The sequence below is a fragment of the Chiloscyllium punctatum genome, chromosome 17, assembly GCF_047496795.1.
Source record: "Chiloscyllium punctatum isolate Juve2018m chromosome 17, sChiPun1.3, whole genome shotgun sequence".
Lineage (NCBI taxonomy): Eukaryota > Metazoa > Chordata > Chondrichthyes > Orectolobiformes > Hemiscylliidae > Chiloscyllium > Chiloscyllium punctatum.
The window spans coordinates 75,986,153-76,009,552 of record NC_092755.1 but is presented as its reverse complement, the minus strand read 5'-3'; the positions used below and the strand labels follow the sequence as shown (position 1 = coordinate 76,009,552).

Below are 23,400 nucleotides of genomic sequence, written 5' to 3'. Positions count from 1 at the left end.
ATAAGAACTACAAATGAGAGGAAATTGGCTTTATTGATGAAACACAGAGGGATAACACTCCTGAACACATTTGTAATGAGACACTTAAAAATATTAAGCAGTGTCTGTTGTCTTCTAGTATTATAAAGAAAAATCATGAGAAGGAAAGAAAGAACATTTCACCATTTTCCTTGGTCTTCTTGGCAAGAACAGGCTCATTTGCATAGTTGGCAGTGGATTAGGAAGCAGACAACAGGCTCTGGTCCCAACTATACAGTTTCTTCCTTTCCTGAAATAGACTGTATTTTAATTTCTTTTTCTAATAATAAGTTCCTTTATTTTGGCAAGACTTATTTAGGCATGGCCAGCTGGGTTTTAATCAAACAAACCAAAGCTCATATCATCATCCAATTGCTCAGACTTCCTTCTTTAGCTTCTTCACTTTCACTTTGACAGCAGCTGCAACAGCCTCAACCGCAGGGGCCACAAAGGTAAACAAATCAGCCTGGAGGGCCTTCTCGTTTTCAGCTAATGGGAAAAAGTAGTCTGTCTCTAAAGCAATAGTCAGCACCATCCTGTAGCTGTTGATGGTGGAGTATGGTACAGAGGCAATGACTGGATAACCAATTTGCAGGAATACAATGATCACGTTGCAAACTCTATTCAGGAAACATTTCTGCAGAGTTTCTTCAGTGATATCCAGGACCTCAGGGTTGTGACACACTGCCATTGTCATAAATTTGCATGATCACCAAGATCAGAGGAGAAGGGAGAGATGATCAACATGTTCAGCATCGTGGCTTCACTGGCTCCCAGCTTGTTACTGACTTTGATGAGTTGTACATCACTCAAAATTTCAGTGGGAACTCTGAAGATCTTAGTGATGCAACCCAAAGCCTGAAATAAAGACATCTTTGACATGGCACAGTCACTTCACAAGGGACAATGGCAACAGCATGTAAATCAGCTGGCACTCTGTTGGACAGCTGTAGGTCACAGATATGTGGCAGAAGCTTTCCTAGAGCAGGATTGTTCTCCAGATGGCCTCAAATGGCTTTGCATATCATGGTATTTTTGTCCATAAGTGCAATAACCTTACCGCACAGCAATATCAGGATATACTGCATCTGTCTGGATCCAACATTTTCTGAAGTTTTCAAAAAATAGTTGGATTTCCACATAGTTCTGTCTTCCCTGGGCATCTTTACGTGTTTCCAAAGATTGCCATAGACTAGTTTAAAGACAGGGTTTTACTTGAGCTCTGGACAGAAATATTTTCATAATGTGGCTGTTATTGTTGGAATTTCCTGCAGGAGGAGCCAAGTCCAAAGCATAATTAAAATATAATTTGTCAAACTGTTAATTATTTCTGTATATTCAAAATAAAGCTCAGCACTTATTTTTCCAGTTAATAGCTCATTATTCATGAAAATAATTCATGTGATTATAAGCAAGGATTGGTAAAAGCCAGTGGACAAACCTAATTACACCATACCACTGAACCAATTAGAAGCTAATTTAGCTTTTTCACAAATCCCTTAGCCCTATCTTTGCAGATAATTTCTCTAATACTAATCTGCTTCCATGCTCTTCTGTGTTCTCTGTGTCCCTTGGCTCCTATGCAATTGGCTGAGCTTTTAGATGTCTCAGCTGGGTGCCAGGAGCCAAGGAAAGTGATGGCCTTGTCTAGTATTATCATTAGACTCTTAATCCAGTGACATTAGGTCAGGTAATGTGCTGGGAACCAAGGTTCAAATCCCACCATAGGGAGGACAGAGAAATTTGAATCCAATAAAAATCTGAGATCAAAATTGTGGAAAACCTCATTTGATTCACTATGTCCTTTACAGAATGGAAATGTGCCATCCTTACCTGATCTAGCCTACATGTGATTCCAGACCCACAGCAATATGACTGACTCTTAACTACCTGCAGGGTAATTAGGGATGGGCAGTAAATGCTAGTGATGCCCACATCCCATAAACAGATAAAGAAAAGTCTGTCAATACCTTTCAAGTGGCAATTTCTTCCACAGGAATATATATCAGTAATTATTCAAAACAAATAGCTTCATAATGGCTGACCCTTTGATTTCTTCCATGATTTCAAAAGAATAGATTTAGACATCCTAGACTTTTCACAGTTCATTAATTTGCCTTGTTCCCTCTGATGGAGCACTTTCCAACATTTTTTTGTCTTTTCAGTACCGCAGATGTGATTAGCTCAGTTTCTAGCATATTATAAAGTTAAAATATTTATGTTATAATGTAATATTTTCAACATTTATCTTTTAAGTTAGAAAGGTACTGGCAATACATATTAGAACTGGCTACCTTTTTAAAGCATGAATTGCTGAAAATAAAACAGTGTTTTGCCTTTCTACATTGTTTTGCCAATTTTAGAGAGGAAGGGAATCCAGTGGTGGAATTCTTCCCTGCACTGCTTAATTATTCCTTCAATGGAATAGCCAAGACTGAGAAGGGTTGCCATCCTTTGGGGATATCATGAAACAGATCCGTCTAGCTTCCCTGTTTCTGAAAGCAGTGTGATCAAAGGAACTAGTGAAGGAAAATAACACAGGGAAAGTCAAAAAAACAGAAACAGCTATGCAGGTTTTTAAAATATATTTCTGTGACTAATATTTACTGCATATTTGATTTGATGCAAAGGTTTATTTGAAGTATTTAGCTTTAGAATTCATTGATTGAGATTAATATGACTTCAAGATATGGCACAAAGTAATTGTGTTAAAATTGGTAATCATACTTCTAAATAACATAAGATGTATTATGCTGAAAGCAAGCAGGCAAATTAGCAATGGTGCACTGACAATATGTAATTGAATAACTGCAAATATATATACCACAAACACACTGTATTCTCTATATTGTCTTTGTTTAATTTCTTATCAATCATGTAACAGTACTGTTCTGATTCATATAATTCACAGGAAGGCAAATCTTTCTGCAATTTGGAATTAATCATTGATCACAAAGATCACTTTTACTCAAGTATCTTAACATTTTTCTTGCTAACCACACATTCTTTATTCAGTATAAGCTCAATTTTTTTCCAGAATATTGTGGATGAAAGTAACCATATGTTACACAAGAGGATATAAGAGCAGAATTAGGCCATTCAAACCATCAAGTCTGTTCCATCAATCAATCATGGTTGATAGGTTTCTCAACCCTACTCTCCTGCCTTCTCCTGTAACCCTTGATCTCCTTGCTAATCAAGAACCTATCTATCTCTGTCTTAAATACACTCAATGAATTGACCTCCACAACCCTCAGCAGCAATGAGTTCCACAGTCATCACTCTCCTCATGTCAGTTCTAAAGGGATGCCTCTTCACCCTGAGGTAATGCCTTCGGGTCTTAGTCTCTTCTACTAGTGGAGACATCGTTCCCACATCCGCTCTAATTAGGCCTCTCATTATCCTATAATTTTTAATCAGACCCCCACCTTCATCCTTCTGAACTCCATGTACAGAACTCCAGAGTTCTCAACTGCTCCTCATATGACAAGCCCTTCATCCTTAGGATCATTCTTGTAAACCTCCTGTGGCCACCCACTAATGCCAGCACATCCTTCCTTTGATAAGGGCCAAAACCACTCACAATCTTCCAAATATGGTCTGAATAGAACCTTACACAGCCTCAGCAGTACATTTCTGCTCTTCCATTCTAGCCCTCTTGAAATGAATGTTAACATTGCATTTGCTTTCCTAATTACCAACTAAACTGCATGTTAACCTTAAAATAACCCTGAACTAGAACTCCCAAGTCCCTTTGCACTTCAGCTTTTCAAAGCCTTTCCCATTTAGAAAATAGTCTATGCTTCTATTCTTCCTACCAAAATATATAACCTCACACTTTGCCACATTATATTCTGTCTGCCACTTTTTTATCCACTCTCCTGGCCTGTCTAAGTTCTTCTGCAACCTCCCTGCTTCCTCAGCACTACCTGCCTCTCCACCTATATTTGTGTCATCTTCAAACTTAGCAACAATTCTCTCAGTTTCTTTGTCCAGATGGTTAATGTATAACATGAATAGTTGTGGTCCCAACACTGACCTCTGCGAAACTCCACTAGTCACCAGCTGCCATCCTGAAAAAGACTCCTGTATCTCCATTCTATTTCTGCCAGTCAGGGAATCCTCTAACCTTGCCAGTACCTTGCCCCTAACATCATAAATTCTAATCTTATTCAGAAGCATCCTGGGCAGCATCTTGTCAAAAGCCTGCTGGAAATTCAAATAGATCATATCCACTGGCTCTCCTTTGTCTAACTTGCTCATTACCTCCTCAAAGAATTCTAACAGATTTGTCAGGCATGACCTCCCTTTGACAAAGTGATGTTGATTCCGTCCTATTTTATCCTACACTTGCAAGTATTCTGCAATATTATCCCTTAAAAATGGACTCTTAAACTCTTATTAATGACTGAGGTCAGACTAAATGGCCTGTTTTAGTTCAGATTACTGTTCATAGACTTCAGTTCTGCATTTAACATTGTCATCTCTCAGCACCTGATTGGAAAGCTGAGTCTGCTGGGCCTAAATACCCCCCCTTTGTAACTGGATCCTGGACTTCCTAACTGGGAGACCTCAGTCAGTCCAGATGGGAAATAGCATCTCCAACACCATCACAGTGAGCACGGGGGCCCTCCATGGCTGTGTGCTCAGTCCACTGCTGTTCACCCTGATGCACAGATCGAATCACATCATCAAGTTCGCTGATGACATGACTGTAGTGGGTGTCATCAGCAGGAAAGATGAATCAGCATACAGAGAGGAGGTGCAGCAACTAATGGACTGATGCAGAGCCATCAACCTATCTCTGAATGTGGACAAAATAAAAGAGATGGTTGTTGACTTCAGGAGGGCACAGAGAGACCACTCTCTGCTGGACATTGACGGCTCCATTGTGGAGATCGTGAAGAGCACCAAATTTCTAGGCATTCATCTGGTGGAGAATCTCACCTGGTCCCTCAACACCCGCTCCATAGCCAAGTAAGCCCAGCAGCGACTCTACTTTCTGTGCAGGCTGAGGAAAGTCCACCTCCCAACCCTCCATCCTCACCACAGAGGGTTCACTGAGAGTACCCTGAGCTGCTGCATCACTGCTTGGTTCTGGATTTGCACCGTCTCAGATCGTAAATCCCTACAACGCATAGTGAGGACAGCTGAGAAGATCATCGGGGTCTCTTTTCCCTCCATTACAAACATTTACACCACACATGCATCCGAAAGACTAACAGCATTGTGGAAGACCCCACACACCCCTCACTCAAACTCTTCTCCCTCCTACCATTTGGCAGAATATACCAGAGCATTCAGTCTCTCACAGCCAGACTATGCAATAGTTTCTTCCCCCAAGCCGTGAGGCTCCTTAACACTGTATGATCAAACTCTTTTCCATCTGAAATTCTTTGCATGACATTGAATTGCTGCTAGAACAATGTCTAATGATTATCATTGTCTTATACGCTGTAATTTGTGTGTTTTTCACTTCTATGTACTTTATGCTGCCCTGTGTATGTTCTAGTAGCTTGTGCTGTCCATGTAGCATCTTGGTCCTGGAGGAATGCTGTCTTGTTTTTACTGTATCAGTTGTAAATGGTCAAAATGACAAATAAAAGCTACTCTCCTCTACACTACTATAATTTCTTGTCTCCTGCGTGCCTCCCTTCTTAAACAGGGATGTTATATTAGCCGTTTTCCTGTCCTCTGGAACCTTCCCTGACTCCAGTGATTCCTGAAAGATCACCATCAATGCCTCCACAATATCCTCATCTATTTCCTTCAGAATTCCAGGGTGTAATCCATCTGGCCCGGATGACTTATCCACCAGCAGACTTTTCAGCTTCCCCAGCATCTTCTGCTTCGTGATCGTCACTACACGCACCTCTACTCCCGGCTCTCTTGAAGTTCTGGTATGTTGCTGGTGTCTTCCACTGTGAAAATTGATGCAAAGTATTTATTGCACCACCTCTCCCCCCACTCCACTGCTTTTTCAGTTATCTTCTGCTGGTTTTAAAGAGTTCCTGACCCTCTAGCTACCCACTAATCGTCACCACATATATGCTTTCTCTTTTACTTTTATGCTGTTTCTGACTTCCCTTGTTAGCCATGGTTGCCTCATCCTCCCCCTTAATATGCTTTGACTTCCATGGGAGGTATTTCTGCTGTTCCTCTTGAATTACCCCCAGGAACTCTTTCCATCGCTGTACCACTGATTTCCCTTCCAGTCAACTCTGGCCAGCTTCTTCTTCATGTCATTGTAGTTACTTTTACTAAATTGTAATATTGTTACATTTGATTCATTCTTCTCCCCCTCAAACTGCAGGGTGAAGTCTCTCATTTTATGGTCACTGCCCCTTGAGAGTCCTTCACCTCCAGCTCCTTCATCAAGTCTGCCTCATTACATATTCACCAAATCCAGAACTGTCTGTTCCCAAGTGGGCTGTACCAGAAGCTGCTCTAAAAAAAACTCTCATAAACATCTTGTGAATTCTGTTTTTTGAGACCTGCTACCAAACTAATTTTCCCAGTCCATTTTTATATTGAAGTCCACCATAATTATTGTAGTAGTACATTACATTTGTATTACCAGCACTATGTTCAATGTTGTATCCACCAACGACAATAATTATTTTTTAATTAGTGAAGATTGCTTCGTATCATCTGTATAATGGCCCTAATATGGAGGATATTGATTTGTTGTCAGAATAATTAAGTCTTACATGTTCCCACCAATGGTGAGACAAAGAAGTAGATGTCCAAGGAATAGAGAAAGACTGAAAGGCTATGGAAAGAAGGAGGATGGAGTCATTGAATGACTTAAACACAAAGTCAAACTTTTAAATTTTGAGGTAATGAATAAGTTTTCTGTAAAAATTTAACTTCAAGATATGAGTAAGCAGCGTAATACTCCTCATCCTTGTATCTTGAGTTATGTATTCTGATTAGAAAAGCTGGGATCATTCACTCTAAAGCAGAGAAGATAAAGTGGAGATTCAATAGAGGTATTCAACATTATGAAGATTTTGATCAGGGTCCTCAATTCACACTCTCCTCTTCAATGATTTTCTTTTATCCTTTTTCAAGAAAAGAGAGATCCAACTTGGTCGTCCTTTCCAATATGTGTACTCTCACATTTCTGGTATCATTCTTGCAATTTCTCTTCATTCTCTTCAATGCTAATGATATAGCACCCAGGATTGCATATAATCCTCTAAGTGTGATCTAAGTAAGCGTTCATACAAGTTTCGCGTGATGTCCCTACTTTTCACTTTTTTTGGTAAGATTTCATGTTGTGGCCTTTCTAATCCGTGAATGATGTATTTTTACTCTGAGATCTCTTTGTTTCTCTACTCACATGATGTTATCATTTCAGTTTATGGAATAACATGCTAGATAGGTCAGATTCCAGAAGCTTAAGAGACCAATTTGAAGTATAGATCATATTTTCACTTTAAAATTTCTTATCCAACAGATGACGTCACAAGTGTTTCCTTTTGGCAACTTTCCGCACACTCACCAGGTGTGATTCTCTTAGTTTTTCCTCAAGACATAAAACCAGGCTAACTCTGATTTTTCTTTGATGTTGACTAGTTTGAAGATAGTAAAACCACTAAAGACTTATTTCCAATTCTGTTGGTCTGAAGACTTACATTAACCAAACTGCCCTTTTTTGGGTCTTTTGAGCTCAACATTCTTGAGGCTCTGTGGCCTGCTCTTTTTTGATACTTAAAACTCAAGTCAACAATAAGCAGCAAATATCTTACTATTGTTATGAAGATGTGGGTGTTACTGTACCTTTAAGAAAGTTAAAAGCTGGCACAACTACCTGACAGCACCAAGTGTTCTGAACAAAATACAATATAACCTTTCAGTCCGGGGCTGGTGTAGCTGGTTGCCTGGAGACAAAAAACAACATCGAATTAGGCCAATTGGACCAGTATTATAGAAGGGAAAGTGAAAGATAGGTTAAAGGAAAGAATTGTAAATAGTTGCTTGTTAATTATTCTCTGTTATACTTTAAGAAATAAAGCTGTTAATTCTTACTTTAATTAGTTCTTGGCCTCTCAAATTTTCACACATTACTGCAAGGAGTAAATCCTTTCTGTGTTACAGGTTTAAATTAGCAGGGGGGTTTACCCTGTGTCGTAACACTATATAGATTAAGTCATAAGACTTTTTTTGTTTTAAGATTTTTTTAGCTCAATGTTTCAAATGAATTTCTGGCTCTTACTTAAAAAAATGTCAGACCTTCATCACATTGAAATCCAAAAACTCGCTTATCATTGCTTTAGAATCCAAGTCCTCAAAATAATGAATTTAGATAATGAACTTGCATTACAATATATTTTCATATTCCAAGTAATGTGACCTCCTTATACTTCTGACCAAAATGTATATTTTCAGATTTATCTGTGTTGTACTTCATTTGCCAATTATTTGCCCATTCTGTAATAATTGCATTTTGTTTCAATTCCCATCTCAATATAGGGTATCTCCCCAGTTTGCTGCCATTTGTAAATTTAGATATTGTGATTTTGATTCCAAAATCCAAACCATTAATGTAAATTATAAGCAGTGGTGGCCCAGCAGTAGTGATCCTTGTGGAACAGCACTTTCCATCTTCTGCCACTTACCTTGAATAACTGCCTTTTACACCCAGTCTGTACTGCAACACTGGAAAAGTTGGCGTTGGGTTCATGGAGCACATTGATGTGGACACCAAATATGATCTTAAAATTGGAATCTAAGGTCTGAATTTCTGTGTGGTCATGGGATGGTCTGGTTTTGGAATTTCTGATAAATGTGAAAAGGGGCTGCACTGGTTCCAAACAAGATTTCCAAACAAAAATCAATGAGGTTGTTTCAGCAAAAATTTGTTAGCATCATCCTGCCTGGAAAATAAGTTGAAGACCACATTAAAACTTTACTGTTTCATCTTGTAGTTCTATTGAAAATCTATTCTTCTGGTTGCCTCATTATTTTGTATTACCTCTCCTCATTCGGTTAAGGGCACTATATTGAAGACCTTTTGAAAAACAGATAAATTATGTTTGTTACATCCCAACGGCCTGTTCATTCTGTTCCCATCTCAATAGGTTGGTTAAATATGATTTTCAATTTTGAATTTCAGATTGTCCATGCATTATTATGGTTATTTTCTTTTAATCGCATTTTTTTTCTTAACACCAGTTAAGCTGACTGGAGGTGTTTTATTCATCTTCAAGAGTTATCTCGACCAGTAATACAGTATTAAACCCTTTTCTAACAAGTAAAGCATATCTTTGCAATCTTTTCCTGAGATTATTTTAAAATGCGTGGGTGCAATTCTTCCGATGATTTTTATCCTTCTCGATTTCGTTTATTTTGACAGGATTTTGAGCTGGAACATACTGCGTTTGTTTAGAAAACGAGTGGCTTTAACATTAAGGGAAATTGGCGATTTGAAAATACAAGAAGTTGCGAAAATTATTCATCAATTTTTTGCAAAATGAAATGTGGCAGTTCGGTTTTGTGTATCTGTAAGGGGGATCGTTTGTTGTCTATTAACTTTCCCATCAGTCAGGATGCTATTTTCTGCCTCAGATGCTTTGGATTTTGTATGTGTGTGCTGCAAAAGTGGAGATAATCTTATCTGTGATTTGTTATTTCAGCAACATGCCCTGAAGCAATTTTCCTTGAGCTTGGAGATGGGGGCGGGGTCGAGTGCGCAGACCACGCATGCGCGGTCGCTCACCCCCTCCCCCATCAGCGGGACGGTTTCTTTTGCGAGTCGGTGACCGGCGGGGGGGTAACTGATTACCTTGAGGGTCCCAATTCTCGGTATCGAAGCAGTTGGTTTGTCTTTTTATTTAAAGAAAAAGAAAAAGCGAGCTATGCAACCGGAGTGCGGAGAGCGACGCGGCGAGAGCCGGGGAAACTCGAGCGGTGCGGGGAGTGTCTGAGAGTACGGGCGGCGACGGCGAGTCGAAGAGGAGGGGGGCGGGGTGGAGGGGGAGGGGGAAGCGAGTCCCGGGTGGAACGTTCCCCGGGGATCTGGGGGCGGTGGAGTAGGAGACATTCGTTCCGCGCTGGCGACGAGCCCAGGCGCCGACGGCCATGAAGAAAAGCCGGGACGGCGATCTGGCGAACACGGCGCTTGAAGCGGCGTCACCTCCCAGGGGCACGACCGAGAGCCTGGCGGCTGATGCTGATCCCGACTCCGGCCCCCGGGGCGATCTCAGCTCGCTCGGCTCCGACTCCGAGATCAACGGCTTTGTCAACGGGGACCAGAAGATCGACAAGTATGGCTTTGTCGGCGGTGCTCAGTACACAGGCGACCTGTGAGTCTCAAGGAATCTTTTTCTTCTCTTTCCAGCGCTCGGGCCACGATCCAAACTTTCCTTCCCACCACAGAAATCACAGTTACAGCGCGGAGGCAGCTCGAAGTTTTACATAACTTTCCTCAGTTCGCTCCCTCCCTTGTGTGGTCCAATGTCAATGATGCAAATTCCAAGTCTCTTTTCTTTTCACCTCTCAAGCGGTCTAACACTTTTCGTGTCTGCCTCCCTCAGGCTACTGTACTTCCTGAGGGAAAATGTGCCTTCTTGTGATTAAAGTGACATGTTTTTCTGAACACAGTGCGGGGTACGTGCAAAAAAAAGGGCCCAAAATCTGGCAACTGACTGGATGGGAGAACAACTAGCAATTCCATCCCTAGGGAACCCGGGGAGAAACACGAAGGATATCCCTTAAGCCGTTGGCGTTGTAAACATAGCAATTATTGGTGCCGAATAATGGGGCTTTTTGAATCGTAAAAACCCGAATCCGAGTCACTCGGGAAAGCTCGAGAAAAAGATACCATGGGGAATATTAAAGCTCTTAAAACCGCAGTGAAATGCAGCAATGTTTCTCAAAGTAGTTATGGTGATGACGTGGGAATTATTGGCGCTTAACCCTAACAAGTCTGGAAAATTCATGTTGAGCTCAGTGTTTTGTTTCTTGTGGTAGAAAGCTCCCACACATACACTCGAAAATCTCTGTAAATGTGTTTTTTTTTATTACTTTTAAATAACTGACGATTTTAATTTTGTAATACAGAATCTGGGTATCAGATATATAGCTTATCTTTCTAAACATCCCTTGGATGAAGGTCCATGACGGTAAAGTTGAAGAGTGGGAATTGTATATAGGTGGTCTGCTCAGGTTTAATATGGCAAAGCTACTCCACATTTAAAACAAAAATGGAAATAGTTTTTTTTTCCAAAATCAGGACTTGATTCCTCTTGAGAAATTCTGAAGTCAAGTAAAATGTTTGAACACAACGTTCTTTTGAATTGTAGTCTTGTAGAATTATTGTATTATGAGTTGACTGTATTGGAAAATGAGTAAGTTAGGTGGAGTAATCGGATTCAGTCTGAGTCAATTTGTCCATTACTAAAAGAAACAAACCAGAAAGATGGCAATTTTCAAGTTCACTGATGTCTCACTTTACAGCAAAGAAAATAGTTGTAAAGTGTAGTCACTGTTTTGGGAGTTAATTTTGCACACAGCCACTTCCCACATTTTAACAAAACATTGTTTGGTTCCCTTTTCTCCTTTTCCTGTTCCATACTAACAATAGGTTAATGTGAATTTCTGTTGTACTATTTCACCTGTGCTGATTCCTTTCTGGCCTTTTTTACCTTCATTCAAATCAGGAATGGTCACTAATGTGTTTATTGGCTGCATTCTTCTTTTGAAATGGAAAGTTGATCATAGTGTAAGCCACATGTGTGCAATTACCTGCAAGTGATTTCCAAATTTGAATCAAATGCAAGTGTTTTCCTTAATGCAGGGGCATTGTGGCTCATAACACATTACCTTGGCAGCGAGGTATTAATATTGCTCTAATCTGGAATTATACCTAATACTTAACTGAGCTCTGAGGCGAACTAGTGAAATATTATTAGTGGAATCCCATTTTGTGCAAGGGTTGTTCTAGATTTAATTATTTTCCCCACTCCAACCTTTTCATGTACTTTTTGGTTTATAGGTTTTCCCAGATTGTTGTCAATATTGGTGTTGAGGTTACAAAAGAAAGGTGCTTTTAAATGGTCCTTTCCAAATCTTTTGATCAATTTGCTCTTTGTTTGGGACAAACCATTGGAGCCACACCTGCCATCTGAAACTTGAGTCAGCCAATGATTACAGAATATATGTATCCATGCTATGCTGCTCCACCAGGTAGCCGAGACTGTGTTAGATTGCTTTCAGTGAATTTTAAATGACAGAAGGAAAGTGAATAGAATTGTCCATCTTCATTCAGTCATCAAGGATAGGAATTCTCGGCAAAGACTTTGGAAATTTTATTTAAGGCAATCAAACTTGACTGAATAGGCCACAAAGAAACTGGCTGCAATAGCAAATTAGAAGCAACCATGATATAGCAAATGAAATATAAAAGTAAAACCCAATTACAAAATGTGTATATGGTTTTATAAATCCTTCATTCTCTCATAGGTTGAGTGCATATTTTTTGAACTTTGAAGATAATGTACTCTAGCAAGTAATAGTTAACATTAATGTCGTACATTATAGGTTAATGTAATATTGAAAACAATTTTTAAATATTTATCTTGTCTTTGTAAATGGGTAGATGTGTATTGAAGAATTTTTTAAAAAATTAAATAGGTGTTTCTGAGAGGGCTAGCATTAATTGCCCCCAAAACAATAGTGAGTTACTAGGAGAAAGTGAGGACTAGAGATGCTCCAGAAGGGCTCATGCCCGAAACGTCGATTCTCCTGCTCCTTGGATGCTGCCTGACCTGCGCTTTTCCAGCAACACATTTTCAGCAATAGTGAGTTACTATCTTGAACTGTATAAACCTATGATAATGGCACCTGTACAATGTTGAGGACGAATATTCCAAGAGTTTGACCTAGTGCTGAAGGGGTGGCATATTTTTCCAAAGTAGTGTGAGATTTGGAAGGGAGTTTGCTATTGTCATTAAATTAACCTTAGGAAGACAGATATGGAGCTTTGTTCATTTGCCTTCAGGAGTCAGGACGTGAGTCTCTTGTGGCCAAACACCAGGCCTCTGACTTTGTCCTGAAGCCACAGTATTTGTCTAGCCAGTTGTGACCTCTGTTATTGATGGTTGATGCTTGGCACTCATTGGTATTGTATTGTACTTGCCCAAGCCTGATTGTTGCCCAAATCTTAGTTTGGGCAAACATGGACTCCTTGATTTATATAACAGGTTTATGATTGAAACTGTACGTTGCAGACCTCAGTGATTTGACCCACTCTGATATTATGGATGGCAAGCATTGAAGGAACTGAATATGATTGGGTCAGAGATCTATTTTGCAATACTCTTACTGTGCTGTCCTGCAGTGGTACTCCTATCGCTACCTATTTAAGCAGCAGATAGATTTTTGAAGTTGTGGTTATGGAGAGCTGGATTTAAGGAGTTGTTGAGGCCTGAGGCAGATCAGCAATATCTTTTAAGAATAGACAGGCAGGATTGTGGGGTTGAATGCCTACTCCTATTCCTAGTTCTTATAATCTTATGCAGTGGTGTTCACAGCCCATCTTTCAAACAGCAATTATATGAAAGACCAGCTAATCTGTTTTACTAGTTAGGAATAATATTAGTTCGTTCTTTTGGAGATTTCCCTTCCCTGCTCTTTGCTCTAGGAGCTTCAATGGCCACATTAATAAGCAATTGCACCCTTCATATGAAGAATAATATCTCTGACAATGTGTGTTACCTTGTGTTTCATTGAGATGTCCTGCTCAAGCCATGGATGGCACCTTGAGTTAAACCTTTTGAATCAGTGACTTGAATAACTAATGAGCATGTCTTTGTGCAATTCATACATTATAAGCATGTTACTTTTTGGTGTCATCTTAAAGTGATGTATTGTACAAGTGTTTTTTGATTTGTTGACAGTTCTTTTGCTTGCTTAATTGCTGAACATGGGTGTTACTTAAGTACGCATTTTGTGTTGCCATCATTACACCTGTAGATAGTTTTTAATTGGACAGTCCTGTTACTAGTGAAACATTAATTTCCCAGTCACCGATCATTCTTTTGACCAAAGTGACAATTTAAACAAAAGCAATGAAAGTGACTCCATCTAATGATCTGAAGAACACAATGTGCAAATAATGGACCTGCATTTCACATATTTATTTAGGAGGCCTAGATTATCGTTATCCAAAGCTTTGGCATTCGTCCAGTAATTGCTTCATTTTCTTAAAAAAAAATTGATGGAAGAAGACTAAACCGGGACACTGAATGTAAGTTTGACTATTTTAAAACAAGAACAACTATCTTAGGGATGAAGTATAGCCAAGTCTGCAGATTACACAAAAATTAGTGGGAAGGCAAATGATGAGCCTATCAGCTGCAGAGGGATATAGGCAGGATAAATGAGTAGGCAAAAACTTTCTACATGGAACATAATTTGGGAAAGTGTAAGGTTATGTACTTTGACAGGAAGAACAGAGGAGCTGAAATTATTTAAATGGAAAAAAAGACTTGAACTATGAAAGAGGACATAACCTCAACAAGCAGTTGTATATTTAAGGAAGAGGAGAAATTTATTATCTGAGAGTAATGAATCTGTGGAAGACAGCTGAGGTTCTCATCAAGTATCTTCAAGGCTGAGACATAATTTTAATCAGTTCTTTAGTCAAAGGTTACAGAAAAGTGAAGTTGAGGGCTTTTGGATTGGCCATGATCTCATTGAATGGCAGAGTAGACTGTGTGTTGAGTGTATTCTCATAGGTGGCTTTCACCACAAAAAGTGATATTTAGGTGCTTGTATGGAGTGTCACAGGATTTCTTTTGGGTGTTGCTAATTTGGGAAAAAGCAGGAACTTCCAGTAAACTTCACATCATTATACCCATTTAGCTCCATGTTGGCTAGCTAGGCCAAGAGAGAGTACAGTTCCCTCTGTCAAATAGGATCTGCTTAGGTTGATACGTTAACATCATCCTCTGCTGTTCCTATCACTACCTCACCGCTTCATCCCTCCTCCCAACCTTCCCCTTTATCTACAGTTCCCCTCACCCCCAACCCCAGTCCTGAAGGACGGTTATACCTGAAATGTTAACTTCTCCACCACCTGATGCTGCCAAGCTTGCTGTGTTCTTCCAGCCTCCTGCTGACATACTTAAGTATACCTGAAAACTCTTATCTAAAGTATTAGTTGTTGTATACTTTCATGGGTTTACCTATTAATTAAAAGCCTACCCCTAAACATTCCTTCCTCTTCGACTGCTGACTTGGTCCAAACCTCCTGTCTCTCTGGAGGTTCCAGAATGTTGCAATTCTGTGAATTCTTGATCTGTCCAAAATCTTTTGGTCTTGTTTCAGTGCCAATGACAGCAGTCCAGATCGTTGTGGTAAGGAATCTTCTGAGGAGTTAATCGCATTCTTCATTGTCCTTGCTATACAGTACCTCCTAATCAGTGCTGCTTTACTGTTTGTCTTTGCTGTTGTTGAAGTCCACAAACATGCCTTTTCATCTCCAAGCTTTCTTCCTATGCTTTCTTGCCAGCCTCCTAAATTTCATCCTCCATAAATACCAATTAACCCACATTTCTCTCATCACATTATATTCTTCGTGAAGTCCTATTGACTTGTAACCATATCATTGTAGAGTTTATTTGGTATTGCCTATACATTAAGTTAAAATGACAAGGTATAAATCTCTTCCCTAGCTACATTCATATTCTCCAGCCATGTACAACTGTTGGACTCTTCCCTTTTCGAAATTTAACCTTTGCATTTATCCTCTGAGCCACCAGCACTTGGCTACTGAAGTAATTTTGATTTCACACACCCTTTCACCTTGATATATTTGCTGTATCCCCTTAGTTTCACTGTTGTTATTGCTCAAAACTGAATTTGAATTGTGAAATGCTTTGATATGTTTTACTACATCAAAGGTAGCATATAAACGAATATTACATCCAATCCCATCAGAATATAAATTAATCAATAGTCTGGAAATTTAGGGTAAGTCATATCAGCCTGAAAATCAAAATCATCCTTTTTCACAGGTCAATGGGTTTGAGCTGTAATGCATAATCCAGATCTATCCATCGTTATCCATTGAATCGATAGGGATTTGGTGTTAGATGCACATAACTTTGAAATAGCTTTAACCTTGAAAGTGGGATGTAAATTGTGAATGTGATGTTATGACTGACCTACATGGGCACTTAGTTATTAATTTACATCGGCACAGTGTCTCATCTGAAGACTGCTTGAAAGCCGAACTGACATTACCTGACTTTCTCTCCTCATCAATAGATTTAGTCTAATCGTATGACTAGAAAATCCTTGGAGCTGCTCCCAAGCCATTGCCAACACTTAATTGAAGATACAAAAAAACTGCAGATATTGGAATTTAAAGTTAGACGAGCAGGAGGCCGGAAGAACACAGTATCAGGAGGTGGAGAAGTCAACATTTTGGATGTAACTCAGAAGCAGGGTTATAGAATTATAGAGATGTACAGCATGGAAACAGACCCTTCGGTCCAACTCGTCCATGTCGCCCAGATATCCCAACCCAATCTAGTCCCACCTGCCAGCACCTGGCCCATATCCCTCCAAATCTTTCCTATTCGCATACCCATCCAAATGCCTCTTAAATGTTGCAATTGTACCAACCTCCACCACATCCTCTGGCAGCTCATTCCATATAGATATCACTCTCTGCGTAAAAAAGTTACACTCAAAATGTCGACTTCTGCATGTGGTGCTGCCTTGCTTGCTGTGTTCTTCCAACATTTAATTGAAGTGCAGCTAAAACCCATTTCACATACATAACCAGAACTACTGCCATGGCTCTGGCAATGTAACACTGAATCAGAAGCAGCTTCTGAAATGTCCTAGCTCAAAGCATTATCTTCCTTTTTCAAAATTGCCCTTTACAGCAATTACTTTAAAAAATGTACCCAAAATGTTCCATGTCTGACCAACATACCTCATTAGAAAGATTACAAGATTTTAAGTCCACAAGATTTAACTCCTTCATGCACTTTGATTGATGGATTCTATCTGTAGTTGGGAGATCCTTGGGGAATGAAATGAAGGAGTAGGATTTCTTGAGTGTTCTTAAATTAGAACGGTTGGTTAAGAGTTCCATAGTACCACTGTAACAAATTAAATGATGAATCCTTTGAAAATTGGTTTTAATCCTACTGAAGCATTATTCATACCACAGCAAAGTCTGAAGATTTTCACTTGTAACTTTTTAACATCATCCATTAACAAAGGAGTTTTGTGAAGTTTATACTTGGCAGCTTGTGGTTTAGGCATTGGCAGATGTGTTATAAGCATTTGAGCTTGCAGTGAATAGCTTGTGCAAAGAACTTTTCACGCTTGTCCCCGGTTACTGTACAAATTGTTGATAGTGAATGCAGGGTTTGTGAACAGCTCAGTTTTTCCACAAAGTGCACTTGAAAGAGGAAATGCCAACATGGTCACAGCTCCATTTTTGTTTTCATTAACTATTATTTGTATTGGGGTTTGATTGTAAGGGTTTGAATTCAAAGCAGAACCTCAGTTTTCTGAAATTTCTTGACCTGAGGCTACTCCTGGATTAGTAGATGTCCTGAAATGAAACATGGCTTTTCTTGTCTTGATGTTTACTAGAGTGTGGGGTTACAATTGACAACAATGTTGAGACCGGAAAGAGAAAAAATTAGCAAACTTTAAGTCTTGGTTTTTAGATTGTTTTGCAACACAGAAGTTATGTAACAATGCAATTCTAAGTCACATTCTTTAATCCCATTGTGTTGCCTCTCCTTGACACTTGTGAATTTGATGGAAATGAATAAGAATTTGGACGAAACTTTATTGCCCCCTTGTCAAAGTAGTTCACCCACTTCCTTGGTTAAAACTGCTTTCTAAGATTGACAATACTACATAAAATCACTATTAATGTTATTCCCAAGATGCTTTTTATTGTATTGAAAGGAAATCTTTCAATTCAGTTAAATTCTCTCCTACACTTTGCATCAGTGTTAAAGGTTAGTTTCAGTTCTGTAAAGTTTGAATTCAGGTTATGATTACTTCCATGACTCCTGTGAAGTTGACTGTTCACCACTATGCACATTTTTCATCACACTGGCGCATTTAACCAGATACAACCACCCAATGTTGAACATCTTGCTTATAGGATCCATGTAAGATATTCTTTAGCCCTGCATGCCATGGCACAGCCTGACAAGTGATGGGTGGGGTGGAAAGTGATATGTTAAAAAATATAATTAAAACAATCCCATAGAACATGTTGTCTCTACTGCTTTGAGTCACAAATCATACCTAAATCATCTGTATGTTGCAGATTCTTGTAGCAGAACCTCGATTATCTGAACAAGATGGGTGGGCATTATTTCGTTTGGATAGTCTATTTATTTGGTTAATCGATTTTAAATGCCTTTCCTCTGGGGCTCGGCGTTTTTAATGTTCAGGAGACTTCAGAAGCACACACTGCGCGAGACCCCACCCCATCCAACACTGTCTCCCGCTCGCCTCCAACCCCATCCAACAGTACCCCCTGCCCGCAGCCCCATCCCCGTCCAGCACTGTCCCAGGCCCTGTCCGGGGCAGCCGGACTGGACACCAACTATAAGACTGCTGCCCTTGTGGGGTTAGTCTCCAAATAGTGCGCATGGGTACGCACGCCCGCGCGCACACGCACGCACGCACACACCTGCACCTTTTTTTGACAGGTTCCACCTCTGCCCTGTAAAAGATAATGTTGGAGAGATTATCTATGGGGGAGGGGGCTGGGTGGTTAAGGGTACACCCCTCTGTAGAACTCAAGGGCAAGTATGGGGAGAGAGAGAGTGGGAGGTCATTTGGAGACGGTGCCTGTTTAATCACTGTAAACAAAAGACACTGATCACTGTTGGAAACACGTCTTTGATGTAATGTTTCTATTGGGACCTCGATCTCCTTCGGATAATCCGATCTTCAGATAATCGGTATTCAGATTTTCGAGGTTGCTGTGTAATTGGTTTGAAACTTGGCTCATTTTAGTTGTTGGATGTGTGTTATCAACCTCGACCCAAATTTGAATCTGAGCAAACCCTTGTAAGTTGTATTCCAATCCCGTTGGTGTGATTCTTGTATGTTTTGCATTTTGAAGCTAATTTTGGTAAGAATTTCAAGAAGAAAATTGTTAAATGACATTTGAACTTATGAACAACGACAACAAGTAGGCCACTCAGCCCTCCCACGCTTGCTCTGTCATTGAAAACAATCATGACTGATCTGAGTTTAACTTCAACTCTACATTCCTTCATTTTGCCAGTAATCTTTCGTCCCCTCATGACTAAATTTCTGCTGCTGGTTTGAAGTTTATTTTGTTCATTGTTTTCTTTCATGCTGTTAGTCATATGCATGATTCCGCAAATCCATCTACAACAGCTGTGAAATTGAGTCTATTTTGTTTCATAGTGAGGCGAAGGGTGCCAATTCTAGCTTGGGTATTTGTGTGAAGTGCATCTTATTGATGTGATGTGGCCTTGTAAATATGGAATGATAAACTAGAATTTGGAAAACTGTATACGTGCTCTGAAGTATAAAATTGGTACATCTGACCATTGGTCAACTATTGTGGTGTACTTGAAAATTTTCAATTGCAATAAGTAAGGTAGACAAAGAACATTTTCCTTTTTAATGATTTGCTGCATACCTTGCAGTATGAGTTGGTGATCGCTGTCAAAAGATCATTTAATCACTACTTCGTATCCCTCCCCTGTATGGTGGGAAGCAGTGATAAAAATTTCCTAGGAAAACATAGTAAACCCAAATTAAATGCATTTCTGTCATATTGTAAATGAAGTGGTTGTTTCTGTTGTCATATTGACCATAAGTCACATTAAGCTTGCTGCATCATTCAGTTATGGCTGGTACATTTCTCGACCCTACTCTTCTGCCTTCTCCCTCTAACCCTTGACCCCCTTACTAATCAAGAACCTATCTATTTCTGTCTTAAACTCAATGTTTTGGCCTCAACAGTCTTCTGTAGCACCTCTTGCAGCCCAATGGCTGAAGAAATTTCTCCACATCTCCATTCTAAGGGATTGTTCCTTCACTCTGAGGCTGTACTGTTACATCTTAGACTCTCCTACTAGTGGTAACATGATTTCTATATCCACTGTATCCAGCCCACTCTGTAGTCTGTAAGTTTTAATGAGATTGCACCCTCATCTTTCTAAACAGAGTACAGGCCCAGAGTCCACAATTGTTCCTTGTATGACAAACCCTTAATCCCTGGGATCATTCTTGTAACTTCCTGTTGGCCATCTTCAATACTAGTGCAACTTTCCTTCTATATAGGGCCCAAAACTATGCATGTCACTCCACATGTGGTCTAACAAAAGCTGCTGAGGATGTGTAAAGTACATTTCTGCTCTTACATTCAAGCCCTCTTGAAATGAATGCTAACATTGCATTTGCCTTCCTAACTGCCACCTGAAGCTGCATGTTAACCTTTAGGGTATAATGAACTAAGTCTCAACTCCATTTGTGCTTCAGATTCCTGAAGCCTTTCCCTGTTTAGAAAATAATCTACGCCTCTATTGTTATGAACAGACCAAACTCCTCAAAATGCATTAAGATGATAATTTAGATACTTATTTTTCTTATTTTAAAGGTAATTGTAAGATGTTGTGTTCCTGATTCAATTAGTTTGACCAATCGAATTGTTATTTACAAAATGCACTTTAGTTTTACACTACAGTTAAAATATAGATAACACAAAAATGGAAGCATTGGCTTAATTGTAAGTCTTTTGAAATGCTTAACAAAATAATAAATATATCAACAGCTAATTAACTGTTTCAATATGGTAACATTCTATAAACATGCTCTTGGCAAAGGCAAATGCAGTAAAAAATATTGTCTCAGAAGTAATTCCAGGAGCAGGAAGAGAACCTCCAGCTTTTAGCTGGAACAGAATAAGACCTGTACAACTGCTGAAAGCTAAATCTACAAATGTTGATTCTGTGGGAGCTTGAACCCCCATTCAGGCTGCTTCTATTCAACTTTTTCAAAAAAATCCCAAGACATCAAAGTTGTTTACTCTATTGGCTTTGAGCAGACTATTCAGTACCTCTGTCTCAACCTTTCTTCTTTCCTTTTCTAAAACGAAAGAACAAATACACTCTTAAAGCCACAGTATTGTTGCACTATTCATCCGATCAAAGTACATAGCCTCTCACTTTTCAACATTATGTTCCATCTGCTACTTTGCCAGCTTTCCTAGCCTGTCCAAGTCTTTTGCGGTCTCCGAGATTCCTCAACACCACTGGTCCATCCACCTATCATCATGTCATCTGCACTCTTAGTAACAGTGCCTTTGCCCAGATCGTCGATATGTCATAGTTGTGATCCCAATGTTGACCCCTGTGAACTCTACAGTTACCAGCTGCCATCCTGGAAAAAGACTCCTTTTATCCCCACTCCTGCCAGCCAGCCAATCCTCTATCTTGCCAGTAACACTCTTATGTTATTTCGCGTTCTGCTGTGTGGCAACTTGTCAGAGGTCTTCTGGAAATCCAAATAGATCATGTCCACTGGCTTTCCTTTGTCTAACTTGCTTGTAACCACCTCAAATTCTAACAGACTTGGTAAACATAATCTCCCCTTGATGAAGCTGAGCTGACTCCACCCTATCTTGCCATGCACTTGTGCATACTCTGTACTCACAAAAATGACTCTCAAATCTTACCAATGACTGAGGTCAGACAAATGGCCTATAATTTCCTGACTTCTGCCATTTTTAAACAGTTACAGTCAGTTCTGCTATAACATGGTAGCTGTGTTCTCGTGCAATCTGTTTTGAGAAATTCACGTAATAGCAACACCATTTAAACTAACTGGGTTAGTGGTTCGTGAACTAAAGTTTACAGAATGGGAACACAGCTTCCAGACTTGCAGTTCAAGCAAGTCTTTGTTTTGAAAACCTACCTTTCTGGTCATGGCCTCCTGCAAGGACTGTTGGTCAGACCGCATATAGAATTGTTTGAGCATCAAGACAAAACGTTGAGCAGGGCAAAGGAAAGATGAGAGATGCATGTCCACTTGTGAATTTACTGATTAGTGATTAAATTTGATGATACAACAAACATGGAGAACCGCTAGAAGCAAACTATGTAGTGCTCTGTTGAACCAGTATTTTATATGTAATGTTCAGCTTCAGTCACTAAGACACAAAGGAGACTTTCCGACTCAATGCAGAGAAGAGGCACAAGGATAGTCCCTGTTGTAAATAATTAAGGGGATCACAAAATGGGGATACATTGGAGAAATTCGGATTTCAAATGAGCATGCAGGTATGCAAGAGATGATGAATGGTATGGAAAAGGCATTTAGAAGGTGGTTGTTGTCATCATCTTCTACGTCTAGAGTACAGAAAAAGGGCATTTGGCCCAGCAAGGCTGCACCGATTTTCTTTTTTGTTTTTTTTTCCGTTTTTTTTCAGAGCATCCATCAGAGACTCAGTCCCAGCCCCCTACCCAATGCCCATAACATTTGCATTTACCTTGGGTAATCCACTGGGCCTACACATCTTTATGCTGTGGTAGGAAGTTTAAGCACTATGGAAACCCATGCAGACACACGGAGCATGCATATGCCACACACAATCTCCGGGATCCTTGGTACTATGAGGCAGCAGTGCTAACCACTCAACCACCACAATTTCATTTTATCTTGTCCTCCCTTATTGTCTTTTTAGCTATCCTCTGCTAGTTTTTAAAAGCTTCATAATCCTCTGGCTCCCCACTAACCTTCACAACATTGCATGCTTTTTCTTTTGCTTTCATGCTGTCACTGACTTCCCTCGTCAGTCATGGTTGCCTCATTCTCCCCTTAGTATGTTTCTTCTCCCCCTTGGAATGAATTTCTGCTGTGCCTCCCAAATTACCCCCAGAAAATCCTGCCATTGCTGCTCGACTGTCTTCCCTGCTAGGCTTCCTTTCCAATCAACTCTGACCAGCTCCTGCTTCACATCTTTGTAGTTACTTTTACTCAACTGTAATACTGTTACATCTGATTCAGTCTTCTCTCTCTCTCTCTCAAGCTGCAGGCTGAATTCTATCATGTTATCATACATTTTTATTGGTTTTTCTGATATAAACCTAAACATACTCCCATTTCAAAATGTTGACTTCTGAGACTTGTATTTTTCTCAGCATTTGAAAATTTGTAGGTGTTTTGAGTAAAAGTGTACAACATAATGATTATGTAGTCAATCATCGATTGTAACAATGACCAGGATGTTTCAAGAACTTTCTAATCCTCTGACAGTGTGCAAATCTTTCTTCACTTGCCTTTGCAAGTCAAATTACCAATGGGAAACCCAATTTGGGAAGTAAAAATGCTTGCCAACTTTGG

The 23,400-nt window shown here is 39.7% G+C and overlaps 1 protein-coding gene and 1 pseudogene across 1 annotated transcript in view; one reads left to right on the top strand and one right to left on the bottom strand.

Annotated features, from left to right (window-relative positions):
• On the bottom strand, window positions 1–9,966 carry LOC140488009 (large ribosomal subunit protein uL10 pseudogene; annotated as a pseudogene).
• A 49-nt stretch (window positions 9,967–10,015) lies between these two features.
• The window catches only part of tbc1d10ab (TBC1 domain family, member 10Ab), a 60,824-nt gene continuing 47,439 nt past the window's right edge, over window positions 10,016–23,400 (top strand). The window contains exon 1 of the mRNA XM_072587558.1: window positions 10,016–10,328. Coding sequence (XP_072443659.1) covers window positions 10,105–10,328 — 224 coding nt within the window. The 5' untranslated portion in view covers window positions 10,016–10,104. The remainder of the gene's footprint in view (window positions 10,329–23,400) is intronic.